Source organism: Psammomys obesus, unplaced genomic scaffold (genome assembly GCF_907164565.1).
Source record: "Psammomys obesus unplaced genomic scaffold, mPsaObe1.curated_primary_1811, whole genome shotgun sequence".
NCBI lineage: Eukaryota > Metazoa > Chordata > Mammalia > Rodentia > Muridae > Psammomys > Psammomys obesus.
Genome location: NW_026596040.1, coordinates 28,933,699 through 28,961,207, shown reverse-complemented (window position 1 = coordinate 28,961,207; position 27,509 = coordinate 28,933,699). Strand labels below are relative to the sequence as shown.

The following is a 27,509-nucleotide window of genomic DNA, read 5'->3' as shown; positions in this document are numbered from 1 at the left end:
TTTTTTTTTTTTTTTTTTTTTTTTTTGTTGTTTTTTTTTGTTTTTTCGTTATTTCGCTACTTGATGAGTTCTTGGTGGGTTCTTCTTCTGTCTCCCAAAAGTATCTTTTCTTTGGCTTGGCTCAGCTCCTCCTGACTCAGCTGTCACCCACTGTTGAGGGAGCAGAGGGTTTGGATCTTCTTCACTGTAGTTCTAGAAAGATGGTTTTTGTTTTTTTTTTATGTAATTGATGCTGTTCTGTTTCTTTGCATTATAGTCTTGTTAAAGACATTTTCTATACATGTTTACTGTTTGTAGAAGTCCTCAGAACTGCCCTATTTTTGATAGAAGGTATTAAGTTCCTGAGGCCATTTAGTCCTGCTCTCCGTTATGTGGCTTTAGTCACACTATGTCTCCTTTTCTTGAGCCACGTGGGTATTCTTGTTGACGATTATGTCTTCTTCTAGTTTCGGGTCTTGGGGGGAAACCTTATGTCTTTAGTTAATTGAATGTGAGGTTCCTGTTTGGCCCATTAAAAAGAACTGCCTTCTTTTACTTCTTGCTTTCTTTGATAAACAAATTATGTTACTGAAAAAGCATCCCCAAAATAATTTGGAGATACCAGTTATATTTCAGATTTCTTTAGTTCACCTAGTGCAGTGGCAGATTCTTTTGTGCTCTGTGAAATATGTCATTCTTCATCTTTCTTTCCTTTTTTTTTTTTTTTCTGTAAAATTCTATGTCCAAAATATAGAGGTGAGACTGCCTGATTTAAAATCACGCACCTTGGACATTACAACTTCCTGGGGCCATTGTGAGACTCTGCCAGCCAGAACTAGCACCTACTGCCTAACACCACAGCCTGTCCTAATGGGTGCAGATTATATATGATGCAAAAGTTCACCTGCTTAAGTGGAAGACTTAATATTTAGAAAATATTCTTATCTACAGAAGAAAACAAATTGGTATATGTTCTAGTGAAAATGGTTTACTCTCAGGTTGAGTTGGTTTTATTAAACTCCAATTTTCCATCCAGCTAACAAAAAACATTATAATTATTTTCATTTTGTCCTAAGCAGAAAACACTCTTTGCTTGTTGGTTGCCTACTACTATTAAAGGGAGAAAAATACTGTTTCTGGAAGGATGGACATTGGCATCAATCTTTATTACTAACCTGTTCGTCTTAGTTACTCCCATAATCTGAAAGCAGAGTACATTATAGATTGAGCTAAGTGGCAGTATTCTGGAGCTCTGCATGTATTTATTTTAGACAGAGCTAAGTTATGCTAACAGGTATATTTTACACTGAGCTTCCTGACTGCTGCCGCTGCCTGGCAAAGGGTGGCAGAGAGCCTTGTTCTTTGAAAATAAGTGTTCTGTGTTATCAAATATGGCCAGGTCAACTATATTGTCCCTGCCTTCAGGTGCTTTGTGTCCAGAGACCCTGGGACCCATTCTCATTCATGTGTACTGTACTTCCTCTAGACATTGAACATTCTTTAGACTTTGTTGACCCGTCCATAAACTGACAGGTAGTGAGCATATTCCTGCCAGGCCAGAAAGTGGCAAAGAGTGGATCTTCTAGTTTGGTTCAGATTCTTGTTATTAAGATAAATGGCAATGAGTTTATTACTGTCTTTATGATAATTTTTTTTTCTTATTCATTACTAACTTTTCATATTTGGTCAAATGTATAGTTTTTTTATGTGTTGGGTTTACTTGAACCTAGGAAATAATAAACTTTCATAATCATCTTTATGCTAGAAGATTAAACTAGCATGACAGGATATTACTTTAAAGACTGAAGACTGTCCATTAAGAGGCCAAGTCTAATATTGGGTCTTTAATAGGACTTTATTGTTATCTAAAAAGAAAATTGAATATGCAGATAAATGGTATTATATTGGATTCCTGATTGGCTTTTGAAATACACCTTTTTAAATAGTTCTTCCTGTTGTTCTGATGTCCTCATATTTTGATGCTTAGCTAGTCTTCCTGGGTAATGATTAGCAGTGTCTACTATACTATATGAAGAGTATTACCAGGTAGCTTGTGTCATAGTAAGATCACCTTTTCCCTCAATTAAACCAATTATTTAATATTAAAAATAAATTAAATTAAAAGCATGTAACTATCTTAATAGCATGTCCAGAGAGTTCCCTTTCTTAGTGACAAGTAAAGGGGCAGATATATTTGAGCAACCTGAGGGCCCTGCCTTAGGTAAAAGGCACACTTTTAAGTTCCAGGCATGGAACAAAGGAGACAGAAGGATGTTATGTATGCCTGCTGTCATGTGCTAAATCATACATAGCTCAATCTGAAGAAGAATATTTAACATGAATTTCCTCATGAGAAAATCCCAATCCCAAATTAAGTCCTTGCTATCCTGAATATCTAAAAATACACATGCCTTCTTTCCTATCCCAGGTTCTGAAGGTCATCTCTAGAGAGGAAGAGATTAGAAATAGGAAAAGGAAATGTATACTGAGGCAAGTTTTTAAATTACAGGTTATATATTAATAGACTTTTTTTGCTATATGTGTATTAAATTTCCTGGATGTGATAATAATTTTGTGTGGATGATTATTGTTTTGATACAGATATTGGGGTATAACAAAATGAGGAAACTAAAGTTACAAAAGTCAGGGCTTAGCAACTTGGGGAATTTCTCCGCTTTTTTTTTCTGGGAATCTGTTGCAATTTTGTTGTAATTATTCTTTACCTTCCTTTTGATCTTATAATCATAAAAGCATACATTTAGGATATGTCAAACCCACAAAATCATTCATTTTTTCCATATTATAAGTGATATCAATGAAACGTAAAAATTTAATATCCTGAAATGTAAATTGGAGTGTTGTAAGGAAGATGTTTGGGGGGGAGAAAATGAAGATCTAGTAAATATATATATATGATTATATATGATTATATATGATTATGTATGAATATATATTTATATATATTTATATATATATATATATAAAATACTGCTCTCCTGGTTTACATAAAGACATTACTTTAACTAGAATAAAAGTGCCCATGTTTTAAATAGACTAATTAGGCCATGGTGAGATAAAGGATGACAGTACTACTTGTATACTTCAAGAAAGGTGTGAAAGTGAAGTGAAAACATTTAATAATACAGAAACAACTGATAAACTTTTGTGGGGTGAGGGGACGGAGTGGTTTGGTTTGGATTTGTTTAGTTTTGTTGCTGCTTTTTGAGGTAGAATCTCACTATGTAGCCCAGGCTGGCCTCCAGTTCTTGAACCCTCAGCCTTAGCAAATAAAATTTAATATATATTATCCAATTTGTAGTTTATGTTTTCAGATAATTTCTGAAAATACTGTCTCTAAAGGTTTGATTATATGTGACTTAATTTGTGTTTCTTTTGCAGAGGAGTGAATGTTGTCCCTTTCCTAGAGTTCATTGGGTTACCTAACAGTGTAGTAGACATCCTGAAAAACTCCCAAAGTGGAAATGCCCTGACAGCATATGCCATGTTTAAGGTGGGTTCCTTACTTACCTGACAAATTACACATTCACTGTAAAATTCACATCTAGCTCTGAGTTATATGTATGTGTGTATATATGTATATGTATGTCTGATTTTTCACCTTTTTTATTTCTAATGAAGTGCCAGTACAAGAATAGAACTATGGCTTATGCCTTAAAAATAGCTAAGTCATAATGTGCCAGGATCAGGTATCTTTGTGCCCCCAATTGTTATTGAAATCCAGCATTTATTTTATTGTTTACAATAGTTCATCCTTTCTTAGCAAGTGGGATTGTAAGGCTTACTTTAAACTGTTCTGTGTGACACAATTTAGGTATAGTGTGTGGCAGCCTATTTGGAGTTGATGGCCTATTTGGAGTGTGTATTTGCTGTTTCTGAGAAGTGGAATTTGGCCTCCTGGCCCTGGCTCTAATGTAAAGCTCAGTGTCTCAGAGACTGACTCTGGCAGTTCTACAGCAGAGGGCTCTGACCCTGAGAACTAGACAATAAATTCCGTGCAACCTTGGTAACCAGACAGCAGGTTCTGTGTAACCTTGAGTGAGCCCTCGTATGTTTTGGCCAAGTAAAGTTGCTTTCATGACAAACTGCTTGTACTTTCCTGCTATTTAAGTGTTAACTTGACATTAAGTAGACGACACCTTGATCAGAACCTAGACTTGGTGTCCTTCTTTGTGTCGCCCTGCAACTTTTTCCCCAGCCCTCACTCAGGTGTTATTCAGGTGTCACTGCAGGCCAGTGACAATAGTGTTTAGATTTTTAAATCTCATTTTCTTTTTGAAAATACAAGAGTCTATGATATCTATAACCAAATAAAATGAACATTTTGAGAAAGTAGGTATTACTTCATTGTGTTGTATAAAAGTACATAGAATAATGGCTAATAGTATTATTCAAATGTATTTTTCTGTTGTCTTTACTAGAATCATCTGAACTCACAGGCAGTTTTTTCAGTGCTTAATTGCTGCATTTTTATCACATTAAAGTGTACTAAATTTGTAGTGTTTTATACTACAGTAGGTTAAGTTGAACAATAGTATATTTATGCTGGTGGCTTGAGTCATTTTTCTGATTCTCCTTCTACATGGGCTGTAACTCTTCATATTATCTGTTTTAAATATGTTTTCTCTATGTGCTTAATAACTTTCAGGAATTTAGGGTCCTGTGTTTGTGGTTGTGCTTAGTTTATTTAGAAACTTACAAATTCTATGGATTTCTTTCTCATGTCCCTCTGTGGGGTGAGAAGTGGGGAGTATGATCCTGTGTTTTCTATAACCCATAGGACCTCAAGTAGAAGAGCAGAGGTGCCTTTTGTCCTGAAGGCAAAGCTCCAAGAGTACTGGGCAGCTAGCTGGGTACATATCTATGCTCCCTCAGATGCCCTTTAACATACACCTGTAGTTTACTCAGATTGATCCAGCCCTGACTCTATGTCAAGTGCCATGCCAGGAACTAGGAATTCATTCAATAAAGAAAACACTGTCAGGCCAGATATGGTGGCACATGTCTTTAGTTCCAGTACTTGGGGAAAGGAAACAATTCTCCGAGAATTGTTCAAGACCAGCCTGGTCTACATGGCAAGTTCTGAGACAAAGAACCCCTTTCTCATAAAAAGAAAATAAATGAAGAAAAAAAAAAAAAAAAAAAAACTACAAACACTGCCAAGTACCTTCCACATGGAGCATATATTCTAGGGGGTAAGAGTGGAAGGGAATGGGCAGTTGAAGAGACAGAGAAGGAGGGGTTAAAAATATACAAGCATGCACCCACACACACAGTGTGTATGTATGTATATAAACACATATATGATGTATGTAGATTTAAATTATTCCAAATGTTACTGACCTTTAAGAAAGAATATGGTTAAGAATGCTTTAGGCTCTTGGAAAAGGAATAGCAGTTCAATTCCTAACACTTTGATGTTGGATCATTTGTAACATCAGCTCCAGAGAGTCCAAAGCCCTCCCCTGACCTCTGTGGACACTAGGCACACATACAGTGCACATACTTATGTGCAGGTAAAACATTCATAGGCTTAAAGAAGTATTTTAATATCTTTTTACAAAGACTAAGCCAGATAAGGAGGTGTGTTGCTGTGTGTTAGTTAGGGAGCCTTTTGGTTGGTTGGTTGGTTTTTAGTTTTGTTTTGTTGTCTACCCCATCCCTTATCTGTCCCCAAGATTGCAAATTTAGATGGGAGGTTTTCTAAGCAGTTAGCAAATTGATCTGGCAGCTCTATGGGGGAAGAGTCCCAGAAGAGAAAGCCTTAAGGGATGCAGGATGCTGGGTGCCAGCTGGGAGCTATTGTAGCTGGAGTGAGCAAGAAGCGTCAGCCTGTGTGGTACAGGGCACAGAAAACTGTTGAGTAACTACAAAGGTGTGACTCTGTTTCAGCAAAGTCACTGCAGCTGCCGTGTTGAGAACATTCCACTAAAACCCCAGGCTTCTGAGATGGGAACAGGGAACAGGGGTGAGAGTGGGGGAGCTATTTGTCACAGTAGCCTAGGTCTGGTCCTGATGGTCAGCACCTTAGTGCTCTCAGGAGAGGCAGTCAGAAGTAACTGGATAGTGGATATGTTTTATACAAACTAATGGGCTTACATAAATTTATGTTAAAGAAATGCATCAAGAGCTATTCATTTTGGGATGAGCAGCTAGAAGAACAGAGTTACTGTTTCCTGTGGTAAGTAAAATTTTGGAAGAAGCAGGACTGGCTGGGACAGTTGAGGTCAGTGAGTTTGCATATATTGAGTTTTAAAATGGAGTCAGACAAGCAGGTACAAATAAATAAGATAGCCATACAGAATTAGAATTCAGGGAAGAGGTTCAATACTGAGATGTGAATTAAGAATTCTTACTATATAGATGACACTAAAATCATGAACCTGAGCAGACTATCATGGGAGTGAGACACTGGAGAAAAGAGTCTACAGACCTTGTTGAAAAGCTAAAGTGGCCAGTGAGCCTGAGAAAAGCCAGGTGGGGGATGGTCCTGGCACCAAGTATTTGGGGTTCAGGCAGAGGGAGCCATCTGAGAGTAGGGCAGGTTGTTCACAGGTTCATGGTGGGTGTGGTTTCACAGAGGCCATTAAAACTGATAAGAGCAAGTTGGTGGGAATAAGGAAACAATTGTAAGAGAGAATTGAGAAAGCATAGTTGGTGCTTTCCAAATACTGCTGTGTAGTCTACCTGCTTGGGTTCCTGTGGCCATTTGTTTTTGTAAAGCTCTTCCACTGCTTCAAGACTCTTGGCTTTTTGTCCTTTTCTGATCAAAACATAGAAGGGCTGTCATTCAGACCCTGTAGTGAGATAGGAGCATGCATGCAGAAGATGATTTGAGAGTAGAGCACAAATGAATCCAGCAAAGAATTAGTTGACTCTTTGTCAGCCTCCTCCTACTGTTTGAACTTTGGCTGCATTGAGCTCCAGATATGTCGTACATGGCAGAGATGTGAGGGCTCAAAAACAGCAGCACCTGTACTGCTGTTAGCAGAATGTTGTCCTCTTTCTGCTATGTGGTCTGACCTGGCCCCATGCTCATTAGCATTCAGTAAGGTTGTCAGTCTGTGACAACCCTGAAATTTTAAGTGAAGTAGTCTGAGGACAGATGGCTTAAAATAAGTCTGCAGGAAAAGTATTCCTTGTTAGAAAGACAAACAATATAGGGTATTATACTCACCTTCTAAAACAATAGTTTATGCTGATTATTACCAAAAATGTAACTCCAACATAATTTTGTGTGTAGTCACAATCAGATGTTAATTCACCTGTTTGCTTTTCCTTCCCCTTAAGATTGCAACGCCTGCCCGCTACACTGTGACTTTGGGAGGAACGTCCTTTACTGTGAAGTATTTGCGAAATCATGGTTACATGTCAACCCCACCACCTGTCAAGGAGTATTTGCAGGACAGAATGGAGGAGACTAAGGAGCTCATCACAGAGAAGATGGAGGAGACAAAGGACAGACTCACTGAGAAATTACAGGAAACCAAAGAGAAAGTTTCTTTTAAGAAAAAAGTGGAATAAGACTGCCTTATTATAGAAAACCCTACACTTTAACCCTCTGTAGACTCTGGGCAGAGAACATGTTTCTGATTCCCTCCCCAACCCCCTTTTTTGGCTACTTCCCTAAAAGTATTAGTTCCCTGAGGGTTAAAGAACAAACTTAGTTTCTTTTCTTTTTTTTTTAAGTTAAATAACAGTGGGAGAGGTGGAAATCAGTGTTTTCCAAAATGAACTTTTAACCCAGCATACAAATTTTATGAGTTGCAGCAATAAGAGTACTTAATGTCCTCAAGCAGAGTTGTTTTTCTGTATCTTCAGAATGAAATTTGCTTCATGTTCTCTGGCACCTGTGTACTGGGCAGTCCACGTGTAGAGTAAGTCATGAAATTCTGTGGGAGAGAGTGTACACTGTTTGAACTGCGGATAAAGAAAGGGACTAGAGGAGTTAACTGCCAGTTAACGTGTAGACCTTATTTCAAGACGGTTGTGAAAAAAATCAGTCTTACATTTATAAACAAGATATATTGGCTATGTAATGAAATGGAACTTTTAAAATGGTTTTTAACTGCAGCTTGTCAAAATCACATTTTTAAAGCAAATTCTTTTTCAAACTTGACTGCATGGTGATTAGTCACATGGACTGTCAATTTGTTTTAACTTGTGTCTTCTCCAATTATCTTTGGAGAAAAGTGAAAGTTTTATAAACTTTATTATTGAAATCAGATACAACAGCAAGTCAAGTTTACTGTTCTTACTACATCAGGCTTTGAAAGAGCAGTGATTTTGGCAAGAGTAAAAGTCTGTGTAACTAAGTATGGCCGAGAGTGGAGGCTCATGGGTAGTGCTTGCAGAGGACAGGCGGGCAGTATACCGTGTGGGTTCATTCATTAGTTTCTCAGATCTCTCCTCCTGCTCTAACCCCTGTAGGATTTTGCTCTTTCTATCCCTGGTCAAAACAAAAGAGGCCTGTCTGGCATGCGTATTATTAGTATTATGGCTAACATTTCTTATATTGGAAGGGAAAAATTATTTCTTAAATATTCTACTGGACTTTTTAAAGCAAAAAGTGTCACTGCTTGTAATGAATCAGTGGCTGTCAGACAAGTCCCAAGAGTGTAGAATGTCTGTTTGTGTGTCTCATTTTGCACTAATGACTTTCCTTCAGGTCTGACCCTTGACTTGACACTGGATTAAGAAATGCCTTTTTAGAGGGCATTGTTTTTAACTTAATGTCAGGAGAATGTCAGAGACCTTGCCATATAGTTATCCCATTCAGTCCCTGCTGTGTGGCTGGGTTTATGTCCAATGCTTAATTTGGCCAAATTTAGATAATGGAGAAATGACTTCACATTTGATACACCCAGTCATTATATTAAAACACTTTTTAAGTAGAAATGCTATGGTTGAAGTCTTTCTAGGTTGGAAGAATTACTTAACAGAGGGGATTTGTCCTGTCTCTCTCTCTTGTTTGTTGGCAGCATGATTAATCTGAGGCAGAGTTCAGTGCACTGTCACACATTGATGGCACACTTTCAGTTATAAACAGAGCAACACATTGCAGCATGCTTATTAAATAGTAAGATGTTAAATGCTGACATGTTAACATTTTCCTCCCTTTTAAGCCACCAAGAATGCTATGCTGAAATGTGCTGTTATATAGAATGTTTTTTCTCCTAAAGCCTTTTACCTGTTATAATGCATAATTTGGGAGCTCTTAAGACATTGCTAATAATCATGAGACTGCAACTTTCTTGTCCTGAGTAGATATCTTCTGCCCAGTCCACTGGAGGCTTATCACCATCCAGTTTTATGTCTGGGTTTTGTCTACCCAGTTACAGCAAATGTGAGTAGATGCTTGTGTGTGCTTTTAAATCCAATGAAAATATCCTTAAAGATTCGAGAAGTTATATTGTTACTATTTGGCATCAGAAATGTCATAAAAATGTTGTTGCCAGCTTATAGGGAACCCTGTAATGTATTCATAGCAGACAACAGTTATCAACTTAAGTTATCAAAATGTATAATATATACATAGACTTTTGTCTGTGTTGAACTGCATTTTATTTACAGTGAAGCTTGTGTTTCTCTGAGCTGCAAGAAAAACCAAGCAGCTCCATGCTGGTGTGCACATCTGTCCTTTCGAAAGACATTGACGTCATGAATGGAGCTGTGACTGAGATTTATTTTTTTTTTTTAATGGAAAGAAAGCATTTGTCCAGCAAATTAATAAGGTCAAACAAAGGCTTAGTTTGTTAAGGAATAAGAGTAAAACCAGCCTTTTAAAATATCACATCATTATTGAGAGCCTTTTGTGGAAAATGAGGTGGTATTTGGATTTCACCAAAAGGAAAAGGATATATGTTGCAATTAGCCTCCTTGCACAGTGAAATAATAAAACAATAAAAAATATAATATTCCCCTGCATTTCCCATTGTAAATGTCCTTCCATATTCTCATTCCAGAGTAAGAGCTAAGTTCTTTATGCTCAGGGGGAAACTGGAACTGGTTAGGGTCTTGTTTTGGTGGTCTTAGACCATGGCTCTAGGAATTGTAATCATCTTCATAGTTTGGGCAGAAGAGGTGTTTGAAGAAAAGGAAGCTGTATTTTAGACACAGTGAGCTTTATACTGGGTGCAAATCAAGATTTCATAACGGCTTCAGATAGAAACCTATTGTAGATGATAATAGCAGTAAGATGAGCCAAAAGTGACTTTAGCAAATGAGGTGGGGGGAGGGGATGAGTTCATCTTTTTTTGAATTCTTTTCAAAATAGAGATTTTTACAGCATACACATACATTTTTACTAAAGGGCTCCTAAAAAAAAAAAAAAAGGTTGTTGTAGAATTAAAGGAATAATTTTCCTGGTAGCTGTACCAGGAAAATTTGTTTTCTGATACATTGTTTCAGATTTTCAAAAATGAGTCTCTGTAAGACCAAAAATATGGAAAATTTAAATGTTGCAAAGTTCTTCCTGACCTATTTAAGTGCCCTTCTTACATGCCATTTACTTGTTGGCATTAAGTACTCTGTTGAGTTGCCTTAAGCTGGGACACAGTGTCAGAATCATCCAGGCGTTGGCCCCATGCCTGATTAGCATCTGAGCATGTGGTGAGGGATATGTGGGTCTCTGAATTGGAAATTTGCAGAACAGGGGAGAAGGGCAGCAAACAGTGAGGAGAGTGTCACCTTCAAGTAGTAACTGTACTTGTCTCCAATGGCCTGTGTGCAAGTTATTGCCAATTTTGTATTAATTAGGGTTTCCATGAAAAAGAAGAGGGGCAGAGAAAAGGAAGGAAAGAAGGAAAAAAAGAAATGAAACGTAGGTAGGTAGATCATATACCTGAAGGACAGCAAAATCTGGACTTCATCATTTTCCTGTTGATTAGAATGGTGTCAGGACCACTCCTTTCCCAGAATTCTTTTCTCCATGAACTTTGGCCTTCTTACACTCTCAGCTTCTCATAGTTAAAGGGTCACTGAAATGATTTTTCCCTCTGAGACTTTTTTTTTCCTTCCCCTTTGTGACTTCTGTGTTCATTCTAACTAGTCAAAACAAGTTTGTGACTTATCCTGTGTTTCCAGGATTGAGCTTCAGAAATTGGGCTGTATTCTTCCCTATACATCACTGATAGGGAAGACACTGTCAGTGACTCAGTGTCCTGTGGCGATTATTTGGTTATTTTGATAAGAATGCATCCTGATTGTAGAATCGTTGAGGGCAGAGGGCACTGTGCTTCATCCTGACGATTTGCATGAATGGCCTTGACAGGAAGTATGTATAGAGCTCAGAGTATGGCTTCTTCCAGAGTATGCTGTGGGGCGTCATGCTGTTTTCTCTAGGAAATCAGAACAAACCTTGAGTCATGAGAGTACGACTCTTCGCCACAGCATTGATTCTCTTTCCTCCTTTTGTCCACTTCTCTTTGTCCAGCCTTTTCTGTCTTGAATTTTGACTGATTTCAATGTTAGCAGTCTTTGAAGTGAGAGGGGCATGTGTGTAGGGAGTACACCCAGTTTCAGTCTGTCCAGCAGGTTTGTGAAGCTCAGCTCTTGGTCAGTGTGAGTAGCAGCACAGAGCCTTCTTCCAGGGACCTGAGGCCTCCAGCTGCAGTTGACTGGAAGCACCGGTTTCTAGAGGAACAACACTGAAACCTAACTTCCTTTTTATTTCAATATGATGAAATTTCCCCTTTTTAATCCATGCACATAGTAAAAGGCACTTTTTACCATATTTTGACAATTCCAGAAAGGTGCTACACAAAATAGCATCTCTGTGTCATGCCTTTCCAATTAAATGTTAACTCTTAATGCCTGGATTTGATTTGTGAAAGGACAGTGGCATGTTTCTATGAATATAGTTTCAGCTGTTGCCTTGTTTGCACCTGTGAGTTCTTGATTGGAAACTCTGTGATGTGTTTTTCCTCACTTGAATTGATACTTCCTTAGGATTCTTACTGCGGTGACCAAGTTGTCACAGCTGCTTTCTCTCTCTCACACGAAAGGAGCTGGGTGTCCCGACCTGCTAGGCTTGGTGACAGCAGTGTACCGACATAGGGCTGTGTTGCCTGGGACCTCTGTCGACACGGACATTCTGTGTCCTTGGTGAAGCAAAGGCAGGTTATGGGAGACACACAGCTTGTATTCTGTACTACTTTGGATCGGTAACAGGTCTGCATTGCTCCAAAGTAAAAAATGCTGTCACACAAAACCTGATGCAGTGTTTGTTGAGCAAGCCAGACCCTTCATTAGTTGCACTTTGTGGGGGAGGGGGAGAGCCAGGCCCATATTTTAGATTGTGGGCTTTTACTTTTGTTTTTACCCCTGATAGTAACTCCAACCCCAGGCTAAGAGACCTGTAGAATTTGACACTGTGTGGGTCATGTTAGGATGTTGGAAGTCCTGTTTTAATTGAAGAAAAGACAAAAAGAGCTGGGTCTGGGGTTCAGCCAGTCATTACTTGTGAGGTCCATTTCCCTTGTGCAGGTACTTAAGCCAGTGAGTGTGCTCTTGGAATAAGGGAAAATGGAAGTCAGGCCAGTTCATCACATTGTCAGTGATGCGTGCCCTGCTGTGTCTGCTGATGCCTTCCATCTTTTGGAGTTTACCTTTTAACTTTCAGCTCTACTTGGTTTATCTTATTTTTTTTTTAATGGCCTGAAAGGGAAACAGTTACACTATTCTGTAACTTTATTTTAGGTTTATTTTCCCTTTAGTTTGGGATGACTAGGGTCAGGGTGGGAGACTAAAGGGTCCAGTCTTACTCTGTCCTCTGGCACCATCTAGTGAAGCTGGCCTTAGCAAAGCATTCAGGTTGCAGTTTTCATGCAAACTAAAACCATACTTGAAACTACTTTCTCTTCCAGTCTTAAAACACTCTTTGCCTTTTCCTAAATCCACACTTGAGAGCAATGAAGGAGAAAACCTCAATCAAGTCTAGATTATATAAGTAATGTTAAGTACTTCACATATCCGGGAACACGTGGCCACAAGAAATTCCCAGATTGTCTCCTTGATTCAAAATGAGTTTACCTTTTCCTTCCTGCCCATGTATAGTACCAGTGGTCATGGTGTCTGAACCTGTGTCCGCGTCATACCTGAGGCCAGCTGAGACTGATTTTTCCACTTAATTGCTGCCAATTACTAGAGCATCTGAAGCCATCAGAAACTGATTTATGGAAATGTTTTGACTCAGTGAAGTTCAAGAAAACCTCGGGATATCTTGCTAGGTTTCACAGAGAGCGCTTTTCCCTCGCCAAGTCCCATGAAAATGACGTTTAAAGCAGGTGGTGCAGCTGTGTCAAGAGGGCCGCTATCCCAAGAAGTATTCTCAGGACCACAAAATGGAAGCAAAACACCTGGCACTGCCACAAAACTGTGCAGCACAGCACGTGTGATCTCCACTGCCTTGGCAGACGTATGCCTTGTGTGCAGGGAACAGCAGCCACAGGACCTGCACCTAGAGTTAGCATATGGGCTCATGTGCACAGACCTTCGGTTAAACAGCAAGAGTGATGGAACCTCACTGGCTAGCAGCTGTCACCTCATGCGAACACAGGGTATGGAGGGCCGCCACCTCTGCCGTAGGTGGTCCCTTGGATGGAACAGTTGCATGTGCTTTATAGGAGGGAGTTTGGAACTAACTCCAGCTAGGGACATTAATTACCTGAGGTCTGCCGGGCCCAGCGTCTGAGCTGCTCTTTGCTGTGCATAGAAGGTTTACAAAACCAAGTCAGCATTGGAACCGCACTACAGATGCTATGGGAAGTAGTGTCCCAGCTTACCTCAGGGTAGCAGGAGAGTCTCGGCACGTGGGGACCAGGGCTGGGGCGCCTGGGAGGAGTGAGGAGGCACAGGTGTGTGGCCTTCCAGCTGTACTTGCTGTTTTTTCATGTGATTGTTCTTATGCTCACGAATGGTTGGAAACCCAAGAAATGCTAAGTGAGAGCACAATCTGACAGGTTAAATTACGTGAGCATAAACCACTGAACATAACTGTGGTGTTTAAGGTCTTCAGTGGAGTTACTTACTTTAAAGGCCTTGTAGGGCCATGGTTTTAGCATCACTGTCACACCACATTATTAGAACCAGCTTTGGCTCTTAATTTCTTTTTTGGGGAGTGAGAGTAAAACAGCAAATGAAATGCAATCTTGACGCACAAGTTAAAGTCCTGACAGAGGTACAGCATTTAAAACTAATTTTCAAATGCAGGGGCTTTACTTTGGGGCTGCTGTTTCAAAATGTGTGTTTTAATTAGAGTCTCTGTAGCCAAACAGATCAAGATAGTATAGTGAGGGAAATCTTGTTTTAAGTAATGTGTTTCTTCTAAAGTGTCAATGCAAGTATTGCCACAGAGACACAGAATTTGTGTTTTGACTCAAAGGCCCAGTGTGAGCTGCTGTCTGCATCAGGTCTTACCAGAGGCCTTCAGAACTTGGTGGGTCCTCAGCCAGGGGTCCTGAGCAGAAGGTCGTCTCACAAGGCAGCCTCCACTGTAGGCAGGAGTCCTCCGCCTCCTGGTCTTCAAGGGCTCTGCTGCCTTGCTGTTGCAAACCTGGTGCTCAGCAGTGCCCCCTGGTGTTTTGTTTCCCTGAAGCAACTCAACCTGGGTTTTGTTTTGTTTCCTTTGAGAGGAACTCAATTTTGCCAGTACTGAGATGATCCATACCTATGGCAGAGGGAAGGAAGAGCCTGAACCCTGCCATCTTTTGCTTACACTAGTGTTTGGTTTGAGGGACCTGGAGTTGGTGTCTCTAGCGAGCGGAGCTGAAATTTCTGAGAGCGTAGTGTGGTTTGCTAGTGACTTAAGGATGAGAGGGCCTATGTTTGCTTGCTGCAATTTGTAAACCCCTCACCAGGATAGCCTCACTCTTGATCTAAAATGATTTGAGGCCCACACAGTTATTCCAGTAAGACCTTAAAATTTTGTTTCCATTTGTTCATTACAAATGTACAGAAATGGAAAAATAAATGATTCTACTATCATGCTAAACTCATTTCTTATGTGGTGGGTTGTGTGGGGTTTGTGCACAAACGTTTTATCTGGAATGCACACTATTACTCAGAGCACAGATCACATACTCTGTTGGCGTGGGTGGCAGAACCTCTGAAGGCCTCCACTGTCAGGGAATGGTAAGCGTTTGTTGACACTTAGCTTGCTCATGGCAGCACTCCGAAGCCCCTGTGGGGTCAGATGTCCTCAAGGATGTTCCTAGTTCTGAATGTCCTGTATTAGAACTGAGGATCCCGTGGAATGATCTGTCCAGGTTTATAACACTAGGAAATCCTTTTAAAAAGTCAGCAACGGACCACTGCGATGGGGACTGCAGGCATTCACTGACAAGCTTGACACTTGAAGATGCATTGTTGGAGCTTACGTGGTGAGAACTGACTCTAGTGGGCTGTCTTCACCACACGAGTCGTGGCACATGCACCGTGTCCCCAGCACACTTGTACAAATGTTTAAATGGGTAACTAGGGGATGGTCACCAGTATCGTTTGGTCTGGCGTGTAGCTCAAGGAAGAACCCTTCCCTGAGTTCCATCTCCCATACCACAACAAAGTATTTTTCTGAGACTGGTCACACACATGTCAGGTAGCTGAAAAGTGAACAAACAACCTCAGGGAACAGATATTTATCACTGATTCTTTTTAATGATTTTGTGCTATGATTTGATCATGGCATTAAGAACACGCAGGAAACCTGATTTCATAACTAACAAACAGTACTTGTGCAACATCTTTCATCAAAAGTATTGCAATTACAGACCTGAGGTCTAAACCGCATCACTGCCTGGGCAGAAAAGGCAGGTGCATGACAGTTGTGAATCACTTCCCATAGATAACCAGGGATTGTGTTAAAGAGCAAGCATGTGGTTGCTTAAACACAAAAGGGCTCTATGAATTCTGATTATCATAGCTCACAAAGATTGAAGGTTCAAATACAGTTGTACTCAGTAGATTGCTTTATAATAAAAGTTCAATGAGCTGAATACCGTGGATACCGCTGTATATCTTTTTAAACAACTATAAACTCAGCAAAGGATATGAGTTGAAATTGAAAAGCAAGTATATCAGACAAGAACCAGTATCGTTGAGTGGAATGCTCGGCCAGGGCTGGGTCTATAGAAGGGAATCTGGTTGGTTACACATCTTACTACTGAGTCCAGAACATTCTGATGCTTGCTAGAGTGCCCATTTTCTGACAGTGATTGTCTGACAGTGCTTTGTGTCTTGGACCCAGGGATCCTGAGGGTGTAGGGTGTGCCCTGTAGTAGGCAGAGACACTAACTTGGACTTGGATGGGACTTAGGAGGTACCCACTGTCTTCCTCGATCAGCTCTTTTAAGAGGAGATGGAGAACTGAGTCAGCATAAAGATTTGCACATTAAAGCACAATTAGCGAGAGCTTCAAGTGTTTTTTGTGATTGAACGGTAATTCTGTTTCTGACTTTCAGAATCAGAGTACCTAACAGAGCAAAGAAAAAGCCTGGAATTACTCAGTCACCTGGTGACACAGCCGGATCGTGGGCATCATTCCATGAATTGTCTTTTTGGACAGCACTTAGTGTCCATGGTGGTTTAATGGACACCAAGGCTCTTTGCTTAAGTGAAAAAACTTAAAGAAAAATGCCAAAACCGCAAGTGGACACTGAAAACAGCTGGAAGAGAAAAGTGAACTGACATGTAGCTTAACATGTAGCCTTAGGGGTCAAGGCTACCACAGGACACAATAGGAATGGACTTTAGATTCTGTACTTAGCTGATGGGCAGCTCTAATGGCAGCTCAAACCATTTTTCCTACCCTAATCATCCCCAGTGGATCTGTTTTCTCAGGCACACTCTCCCGGCGAATTTCTGACAGTTCATTGGCTTCATAGCTTCCATTTATAAGACAAGGCACCGAGAAACATGGGCACAAACAGAAGTGCCCCGAGGCTATGCAGCCTCCGCTATAGTCACTCACTTTCCTCACGCCATGTGTGTCGTCAAAGGTTTGCACACACCGCTGAGGCCTGACATGGTGCTGCAGTGAGAGAGCCTGCACACAGAGCCAGCTAAAAAGCAACCTTTCTCCCCGGACTAAAACAGAACCAAACGGGTCTAATTATCTCTAAAGGGATTAAAATAACATCTTAGAAATTACGGAAGTGTTTTCAGAGCAAAGGTACGACTCAATTCCTATTTATGTGCTGGTCATAAACGGCTGCTTGCTTGTTCAGACTGCATTCCGTGGTGTTAATAACGATATTTAATAGGAAAATAAACTACATAGACTTTATCTGTATGTAATCATTTGCAAGTTTCCTTACAAAAGATGGGAGGACATAGGCATTCACAAGTTCTATGCCATTTCTGTTAAAATTGATATCTCTACAGTATATTACAGTATTAAGTTCTTGCTCTACCCATTGGGTAGAGCATGTGCAGATGTTCAGTGTATATACAGCACCTTACAAATAAAAGCAAACAGTTGAAGAAGCACCATTTCAAGGGAGGCATGACAAAGGTGAGCATTACACGCCGGGCTGGCCCCGACATCCGACATCAGAACACAGGCACCCTGCTGAGGGGCGGGCTTGCGGAGCTAGGGACCGAGGGGATAGGTGCGACCGCGTCATCCGTCTAGTGCTGAACTTGTCCCGCACACCTAGGGACAAAGATGGGATATGGAGAGAAGTCCCTTGCTCAACAAGATGTCCCTGTGCTGTGACGCCAGCCTGGTGCTACCTCCGGCTTGCAAAGCCAGCTGTTAATTGACATCTTTATTTCTAAAACCAATGGACTGTGGTTTTAGACTGTGGCTGAGGATGCTATTGTGATTTGTCCATTCCTCCAAGGACTAAACAGCTCCAGGCAGCCGCACAACGGGGTCTGTTGGAATGGGTACAGTCTAAGTAATCCATGAAGCTGCTTGTGACTTTAGGGTGCAAGCGAGTCACAGTGGGTGACTGATACGGGAGAAGAGCAGAGATAACAGAAAGCACCCTTCCCAGTGTGTTCCCCTCACTCCTGCTGCTGAAGCTTTTAGCACACATGAGAGTCACCGTCTGAAATAGCAAAACTCTGGAAGCGCTGCTACAGCGTGTGAATTCTGTCTCCATGGCCCAAAGTCCATGGGACTCCAAAGTCCATGGAGCCCAGGGATGTCCACGCTCCATCGGAGTGCCAGCAGAACTCAACGGGCCCCCTGGGCTGCCTCAATGACACAGTCTGAGGGCATCTTAGAAGGGCTACCCCAGGAGTCTGTCTAAAAAGAACAGCAGGTAAGAGGTGTAAAACCGACACCTGAGCCGAAGGCAGGCACATGAATGGATCCTCAGATTAAAGCAGCTTTCTGAAAGTACTTCCTTTTGGTCCCAATAAAATAAAGATAAGGATCAAATAAAACTACTTAGAATTTCACACACATAAAAATACTCTTTTTTTAAACCCAGTTCCCATGTTTGTGTGAGAGGCATTCATCTCAGTTTGACTTCTCAGCCTTGGCTCTTGAGTTTGAGCTAAAAGTTATAAAGGAAAAATGTAATTGTCACGGTACATCTGTAAGTGCTAGTCACTCTGCCACCTCTTGATGTCTTGTGAGTTAGGTATGTGTCGGGTGGAGGAGGCATGGGGCATGATTTAGCAGCGACCGTAACTGGATGTGTACCTGGCTTCACCATCTCTGCATTAAATATTCCTTCATTGTTCCTAGAGATTCTCAGAAAGCAAATGCAGGCCAAAAGGCTGATCTCCAGTGGATGGATCTGCAGACGGTGTCCCATATGAAGGAACACAGAAGTGTTCCTAGCCTGCTATGGCTGCTGCTCCTAATAATGCAAACCTTTACTGCCCTATGGGAATAATCTATCATTATAACCTGCGGTCAGTTGCCTAGATTCACTGCGTTCTAAACCGAATACTTGGGTTCTAAGCGCTTCACTTCTTGAAAGACAGCGGGCCCCACAATTGCTACTTAAGACCTTAGAGCCAGGACACAGTGTGGCATGGACTATCAGCTTGAAGGCTGCTACCTAAATCTTCTCCTCCCTGTGCCAAGAGCAATGGACTAAATTCATTTTTATTCCTTTGCTTTGGCTTTTAAGCTAACTCCTGAAAGAAGTCCAGTCTCAAAGTCACTGTGTGTGTGTGTAAGAAGGCGGCAACTTCTCTTTTGAAAGGAAATTAAAGTTACTTGAATTAATTGGTTTGTCAATACTATTGGCATCTACAAAATGTCTATGTGCTTGCCAACTTCCGAAGGAATTTACAGTTCTCTGATCTCGGTTCATTCCCACAGCTGGTGATAAAGTAAGGATAAAAGTAAGGATTGAGAAGCCACGAAGAGCTGAAACTGAAGGGGTGGAATTGCCAGCTTCACCAAAACCAGTTAGGATTTGGAATGACAAAACCATAACCTCACCTTCCAATAACCTCACCTTAGCAATCAGTCCTGCCAGTCCCTGCCAGTGAGAACCTAGTGAGGACACAGACCTCCTCCTCCTCCTCTCCTCTGCCAATTCAAGCAGTCTGAAAGCACAGGTCACCAGGGGCCAGAACCTTCTCAGGAGGCCTCTGGGAATTGGGAAAGGTCACCTTTTGGCCCAGTTAGCCCATGGCCTGGGAGGCCACTAAATATCACCAGACAAGGTAGAAAAGCAGCTCCTGAGTCCCAGTCACCCTCCGGGGTACATCCTTCTGAGCAGAGTTTAAGCAAAAACTGCCAACTGCTGCCTATCCTCTCTCCTTTGGGCTGTGAGTATCCCTGTGGATACATCCTACAGAGATCTCAAGTCTCAAAGCAAGCCAGTGGCCTGCCTACTGAGACAAGCAGAAATGAGAAGCCTGGGGTCAGACAGGACTGGGAGCATCAGACAACCTCTAGTTCTCAGCTAAGGGTTGTTACCTCACATAATCACTGCTGAAAACAGTTACACCACACATGTACGCACACACACACACACACACACACACACACACACACAGAATTGGTGTTAAAGCTGCCACTGAATCTCCATTGCTCTTCACTCTGTTCCATGCAGAGAGGCCTGGCACCATAGATGGCCTCTTGGTACAGGGTATACAAAGCCAGCCCTTGCATCTGTAGAACGTTGTTTGGTTTGTTTGGTTTGTTGTTGTTGTTGTTGTTGTTGTTGTTTTCTCTTCTACATATGAACGTTTGGAAATATTAGCAATAGTAAACCGACTTCAAATACTAAGAAGCCATTTTCCAGCTGCAACTCTGCCTGCCTTGCCTTGTCCTGAGCCACAGCCCTGCCCACCATTTCTGTTCTCCAACTGACCACAGTACAAAGACTGGCTAAGGCAGAATAAGCTCGTGCCAGGAGTCTGGGTAGGTCTGGGCCGGATTCCTCTAACGTGTAGCACTGGTGATAGGTAATAGCTTATGCCAGATGTGCTCCTCTCCCAGGCCCGGAGACATATTAACCATGAGGGACCATTACCAGCATGGCACTTAGGAAGCCAAGAGGGGGCAGCTGCTGGTGCCAGGGGCCGAACAGAGCACCCTTGCAGAACTCAACAGAGCTGCCCAGGGAAGGGGAGGGGCAATGGGACTAGCTGTGCCATAAAGTTCAGCAGTACACAAAATAACCATCTTGCATTTTAAACAATTTATTGCATAAAATAGGGTATGTATCTGAATATACTTCATGCTACAGTGAAAAAAGTCTAAACACTTGCTGACGGTGCTGGGAATAAGGCTAGCTCTGCAGGACGCTCGACACGCAGCGCAGGTGTTTTCCCTTCACCAACCCCTCCGCATACCTCAGTAGTACGCTTCTGGCTGCAAACTTGCAACATAAGCACTCTTTAAATGTATGCAACTTGGTAAACACCGGGGCACATACATCCCCAAATGCCTTTCTTGTGTGACCCTGTGGACACTTCGAGGTGTTCCTTGGGCATAATAGCCATCCATAGGCGACAAGACAACATACAGAACCTCACATGACACAGTTCCCTCATCCATATTTTAAACGTTATAGATAGTGCAACTCTTAAAACATACCGTCACAACACAAATTAGTTCCTCTCACTCGCCTGACTTCTCCAACTTTATACCTTGGCACACAAAACAGGAGTTTTGACTCATATTTTTAAAACAAAATAAAAGTGTCACACCTTTGGAGAAAAAGCAAACTGGCTGATTCTTCCCCATGATAATATATAATACTTCTTCCTTCTGTATTCAGTTAATTATAAAACAGGCCGTTCTGGCCTCGTGTATCTGCAGTCTCCTTTTGGAATTAAATATGTCAAAAATACCTCTGTGGGTCTTACTTTCATGATGTCTTCAAAGCAGCCTTCTCGGTTCTCTCTGCATGCCCTTTGCCAAGCTCATGCCATCTCTAGCCCTGACTCCACCCCTGCCCCAAGATGAACACTGTTTGTGGTCAGACCTGATGGAAGTTTGAATGGTTTCAGTCTTGTTTGCATGCAATTCCCGTGAAAGGAATCAGAAACGAAGACCGCGTTTGCACATTTGGTTTTACTCAGCTTTACCACGTAAAGCCGGACAGCCACTGAGGCAGGGCCAGCCTGCAGGCCTCTCTCTCCCTGCCGAGGTTTCTCTCTCCTTGAAAAGTGCACTGTGGAGGCGATCAGACCAGGTCCCCAGGCTTCCTGTCTTTGCCTTTGACGGGTACTATTGTGCCCTCTGAGTTGTTCGGCTGAAACGGTGGTCTGCTGCTGCCCCTGTGTGTGCTGTGCTGGAAGAAGGAAGTGCCTGGGTAGTGGCCCATCACCTCGCTGTAGGTCGGGGGCGGCCCCTCCATCCTCCCGTTACTGCTACAGGTAGCTGCACTGACGCCAGAGTGGCTGCTGGGTGGGCATGGTCCCCCGTTGTACATAGAAATGTCTATCAAGTCACTGTCAAACACGGTTCGGTTGGGTGGGGCCCTCACGGACTCTCTGTTGAGTTCCATCTGCTGCTCTGGGTCCCGGAGCTGTAGAGTGCAGGGTCCCTGGTAAGGAGGCGGCTCCTCCCCGTCTGACAGGGAGATGGTGGGAGGCAAGTCGATCTCGTGCTGAACATAGGGGTAGGTGGGCTGGAAACGACTGAACGGATCCCGCTGGATGAAGGCTGGGGTGGTGAACCTCTCCCTGCCCCGTGGGGCACACATGATCTGGAAGGACAAGAGCAGAGGCCTGAGGACATTCTCAGTACAGCCATGACCAGGGGACGGGCTCGGGGATGCTCCTGTATACTGTGTTCGCACCAGTTTTCACACCCCTCTCACACCATTTCTCATGAAAACAGGAAAGAATTTATCCAGAATCAGTTTTTTGTTTGTTTGGTTTTTTGTTTTCGTTTTGTTTTTTCTTTAAAGGAGGGGGCGGAGTTAGACCTAACCCGTATTAGTATATCCAGGAAGGCTAAACTTCCGTGGGGAACGGGAGCTAACTGAAGACTTGGATGTAACGGAGTTATCTGGACAGGTGACAAGGATTCAAAGGGGACGTCAAGGAGTGGCCAGGAACAAGGATAAGGCCAGGAGCATGGTGCAGTCCTCTACGTAAGGTCTCCGGTGAGCCTCATCCATAAGCCTCAGTGACTTAACCCATAAGAAGTAAGACAAGGCAGAGCAAGCTGCTTAGCTTCCTCAGTACCTGACAGCTCTGGAACCCATGACTGAGCAAAGGAAGGAGGGGTCTCTGAGGTTAACTACATTTGTGAATAAATAAATAAATACATTGGAAAAGTGATCTTTCTTCTGGATTTCTAGATTTATACAGTTATTTCAATGTAAGCTTACTACAGTTATTTTTAGTTATTAATATGAAAAATTTACATTCCAAAGTAAATACAATGGTAGATTTTTTTTTCCCCAAAAAAATGAACTCAGAGCATATGTCTTCAAAACTCATCTCTTGGGAGTCTTTTTTAAGATGGTAGAGTACAGGCAGCCCTCCTGTGAGCTGGTGAAAGAGAAAGTCAGAGCAACAGAAAATAGACATCATTCCAAAGACAGAAAACACTTCAGAAACCCACAAAAAGACATCAAAAGAGGAGGGGGAAGCAACACAGAAAAGTGAGCCGAACACAGCCTTGGCCACTCCGTTCCCTGGCTGGCAGGGAAGGGAAGAGAAATTATTTTCAAAAGGTACGCCAGAGGAAAGGCTGGCAGTCCTACCCTCCAGACGAGCCCTCGGCCCTCAAAAACCTCAGAGCCAGTCACAGGTTTCGAGGAGCTAGCTAGCGATTTCTTAAGTGGTCAGATCATCAGCGGAGAACAATCCCATTCTGTCACACTTTAGGACTCAGAGGGCAGCAGTACTGCCACCACCCTGAGACAGGACCTATTGTTAAAAACAGAGCGACCCCAGGAAACCAAAACCAGGGAACAGCTACAGGTCAGCCAACACAGACCCTGGCTGAGGAAAGACAGAAGCAGCTGTGGACGGTAAGATGGACAGACACTGACAGGCCAAAGCGGGTGGCAACATGAGGTTGGGTTCATGCCAGGATGTATATAAAAGAGACCGTCTCACCCTGCACGGCCTGAAACAAGTGTCTTGGGTTGATAACAACATTGGAACTCAGTAGTTCTGAACATGAGGCCAGTAAAGCAAGAAAATGCTGGAGACACCCACCTGCCCTTCACCGCTAGAGAGAGAACTCTAAGTTCCAAGGATGGACACTGCACGCTGCAGCCCAGCAGGGCGATGGACAGATCTTGAATGTAAAAAGATAGGGTCTCCACCTGGGCCAACCTCGGTCTGCAGCTTTAGAAAGCTTGAGAGCCACTGCTAAAGACTTTAACTTTCTGTTGTGTTTTGCTTCACTTGTCTCCCCTTGCATTTATTTGAATTGGTTTTGAACTTATATATTCCTGAGAAATCTTTATTTTTCTCCTTTTCACCTCGTTCCCTTTACTCTTCCCTTCAACATTTTTCTCAACTCTCATCTTTTTGCTCATTTATTTGATCTTTCTTCCCATTTCTACCTTCTCCCTGTCTCCTTCCTCTGCCTCATTCACTTACTGTTTCTACACTTATACAAATTTTAAACCTATAGTACACTTATACCATAGTTTTGCTACTTTCAGCTTCATGATTGTGTGTGTGTGTGTGTGTGTGTGTGTGTGTGTGTGTGTGGTCTTTTTTGAATCAGGGAATATTTTTATCACTCTGGCTGTCCTGAAACTCATTATGTATACTAGGCTGGCCTGGAACTCATAGAGATCTGCTTGCCTCTGCCTTCCCAAGTGCTAGGATTAAAGGTATGCACCACCAAACCAGCTTATATATAGTCTTCTTGGTGATATATTGGTGAGCTATCATTGATATTAAGCATATTTTCAAATCAAGTATGGTATGTTGTTACTGCTCTGCTATTACAACAGTTTTGTTGTTTGTTTGTTTGTTTTTATCTTTTGGGGTTGTTTTCCCCATGGTGCTTGGGACTGAGATCTCAAGAATAGGTTGTTTGATAAAGACAATACTCCCACAGTGGAAATGATATCCAAACTAGCAGATGTGAGTGTTGCAACAAAGAATCACAACAAACATGAAACAGCAATGCAGCATAATTCCACAGAAGAATATAACTCATCAACTGCTAAATTCAAGGATATAATATATGTAAAATGCTGGATGAGGATTTTTAATCATTTTTTTTCTGGGAAAAGAGAATGCAAACAAGATGAATTCATTTTAGAACCTGGAAAGCAAAGTTAGAAACATATAAATAAAAGTCAACAAAGTAGACAAGAAAATCAATCACATAGAAGAAAACTTCAGCAAAGAAGCTGAAATTTGTGGAGAAAAAATATCATAAATTATGAAAGTGTAAAATCCAAGGAATTAAATAAAAAACACAGTAGAAATCTTTACCAATAAACTCACACAAGCAAAAGAAAGATAACAGGTTAAGGTTGACAATATACTACATTCAAACACAAATAAAAGAAAATGAATGACAAGAAAATGAATAAAAGCCAAGAATGACAATGGCTAAGAAATCTATGACAAAATCAAGAATCTCCCAGATAGGAAAAAAAAAAAAAAAAGAATCAAGATGAACACTAAAGGAATAGAGTATCCAAAGAAACAGAAATTATCTCAGACCTAGAGAAAGAGATAGACACTCAAACATCACAGCCATTGAGAACTCAAAACAGACATGACCAGAGAAGAAGCCCAGGACATTTTATAGTCAAGACAGCAAAAATGCAAAGCAAAGAAACTATATTAAAAGCTATAATGAAAAAATACAAATTCACCTACAAAGGTAGGTACACTAAATTAACACCAGACCCTACAGCGACCCTACAAAGCCAAGAGAGCAGGGAAAGGATATTTCAAGCCCTGAAAGTAAAGAATTGCTAGTTGATATATCCAGAAGAGCTATGTTTTAAGATTACCAGGCAAATAAGTACATTTCAAAACAAGCATAAATTTAAGTAGTTCTGATCTTTTAGCCAAAACTACAAAGGAAACTTAATACACAAGGAATGTAATACACAAAAGAGGAAGAAAACACAGGAAAGAACTTCATGGGAGCCAACAATAACCAGCTAGAATAACAACTAACTACAAATTAGTAAATATCTCCCAATAATAACCTTAAACGGAAATAGCTTCAACTAATCTAATCAAGAGGCACAGACTGGATGAGTAGATTTAAAAAGGTATACCCAAACTTCTCTTGTCTCCAAGAAACATACCTGGCTGGTAAAGGCACCTACAGGTTTCAAAGAGCTGAAGTCAATTTGCCATGCAAGTGGAAATCAAAAGCTGGTGTAGCTATTCTGATAGCTGATAAAGCAGACTTCAAATCAAAATTAGAATGGTTAAAGTCATAATCTTAAAAGGGGATAATCAATTAAAAAGATATAACAACTATAAGCATATGTGCACCAAGTATGGGAACTCCTATTTTCACAAAACAAAAGAGTACTAGGTCATGATACAATGCTGGATGATCTCAACACACCACTTTCATCTCTAGCTGGTGCATCTAAACTGAAAATCAACAAAGAAATCTGAGAGTTAGAACATAACACAAATCAAATGGAGTCAACAGATAATACAGAATAGACCTTGCAACAGATACAGAATACACACTGTTCTCAGGAGTCCGTGAAACCCCCTCTCAATAGATTACATTATAGCTTACAAATACTAAGAGATTGAAATAATTTCTTATTAGATCATAATGCAATGAAAAAAGAAAGTAATAGCAAAAAAAATTACAAAAACCACACAAATACACGGAAATCTCCCCCTCCCTTTCCTCTTCCTTCTATCCCCCGCCCCATTTCTTCCTCCCTCCCTCTCTAGGCTGATCATGAAGTGTCAAGTTCTCCATGCAGCCTTGCAAATCTAACCTTCCTCCCACTCTGCCTCTCACTGCTACTGCAACATCTGGATTATGCACTGCTGGGAACCAAACCCAGAGTTTTGTGCAGGCTAGGCAAGCCCTCTACCAACAGAGCCATATCCCCAGCCCTAAACAACACTCAAATAACCAGTGTGGCATTTTAAAAAAAAATCAAGAAGACAATTTAACAACTCCTAAAATAACTTGAAAATTAAAGCTCACCTTAACTTTTATATCTGAAATACAACAGAGGCAGTTCTAGGAGGAAATGCCATAGCTATGAATGCTTTCATCAAAAAGAAACTAAAATAACCTAGTGATGGATGTACCTCCAAGTCCTTGAAAAATAATTTCTAGGGGACCTAGGAATAAACTCAAATATCTACAGCTACCTAATTTTTGACAAAGACATCAAAAACACTTATTGGAGATTAAAAAAAAAATCCTGTTTAACAAACTGTGCTGGGAAAACTGGATTCCCACATATCATAGCATGAGACAAGATCCCCACCTCTCACACTATACATCAATCAACTGAGGACGGACCAAAGACATGAACTTTGAAATCGCTAAAGTAAAACATAGGTAAAATGTTTGGAAATAGATGGAGGCATAAGCAAAAAGCTTTCTAAAAGAATGACATCAACACAGGGACTAATCCTAAAAATTAATAAGAAAAAAACTTTTCAAGGACTGCATGAAATTAAAACTTCTGCTTAGCAGAGGAAATAGCTTCCAGAATAAAGAGATAGATTACAGAATGGGAAAAAATGTTTGCCAACTTCCCATCAGATAGGGAATATTTAGACTATATGAAGAATTTAAAAATTAAACATCAAGAAAGCCATTCAATGAACTATTGAATGGATGCTTCTCAAAAGAAGAACTAGAATAAATACTTGAGAAAGTGTTCAACCTCCTTAGCCATCATGGAAATACAAATTAAAATAGCATTTTAATGCCTACCCTAGGTAGGGACCCTACTCCCACCACAACATCACCTGAGAATTGGTTTACTGAACACTTCAGGTAGAGGAACCTACCTGAGCCCCAACTGCACCTTTGTTGACTGAGGAGCATGCGTTCTGAGTACATACCCCTGGGAGGAGGCATCCCCACATCTGATGCAGCTCTACTCCTACCACCTTGAGGACCTCAAGTCTTACATGCCCCATTCTAGGGT

At 41.4% G+C, this 27,509-nt stretch overlaps 2 protein-coding genes across 10 annotated transcripts in view; one reads left to right on the top strand and one right to left on the bottom strand.

The window, feature by feature from the left end:
• Fam210a (family with sequence similarity 210 member A) overlaps positions 1-14,989 on the top strand; it is a 34,356-nt gene extending 19,367 nt beyond the window's left edge. Inside the window, exons 3-4 of the mRNA XM_055622731.1 lie at positions 3,379-3,490; positions 7,288-14,989. Of these exons, the coding sequence (XP_055478706.1) occupies positions 3,379-3,490; positions 7,288-7,521 (346 nt within the window). The 3' untranslated portion in view covers positions 7,522-14,989. The remainder of the gene's footprint in view (positions 1-3,378; positions 3,491-7,287) is intronic.
• A 5,608-nt stretch (positions 14,990-20,597) lies between these two features.
• The window catches only part of Ldlrad4 (low density lipoprotein receptor class A domain containing 4), a 332,822-nt gene continuing 325,910 nt past the window's right edge, over positions 20,598-27,509 (bottom strand). For all 9 annotated transcript variants that reach the window (XM_055622727.1, XM_055622721.1, XM_055622728.1 and 6 more), the window contains one exon: positions 20,598-22,127. In XM_055622727.1, the coding sequence (XP_055478702.1) occupies positions 21,603-22,127 (525 nt within the window). In that variant the 3' untranslated portion in view covers positions 20,598-21,602. The remainder of the gene's footprint in view (positions 22,128-27,509) is intronic.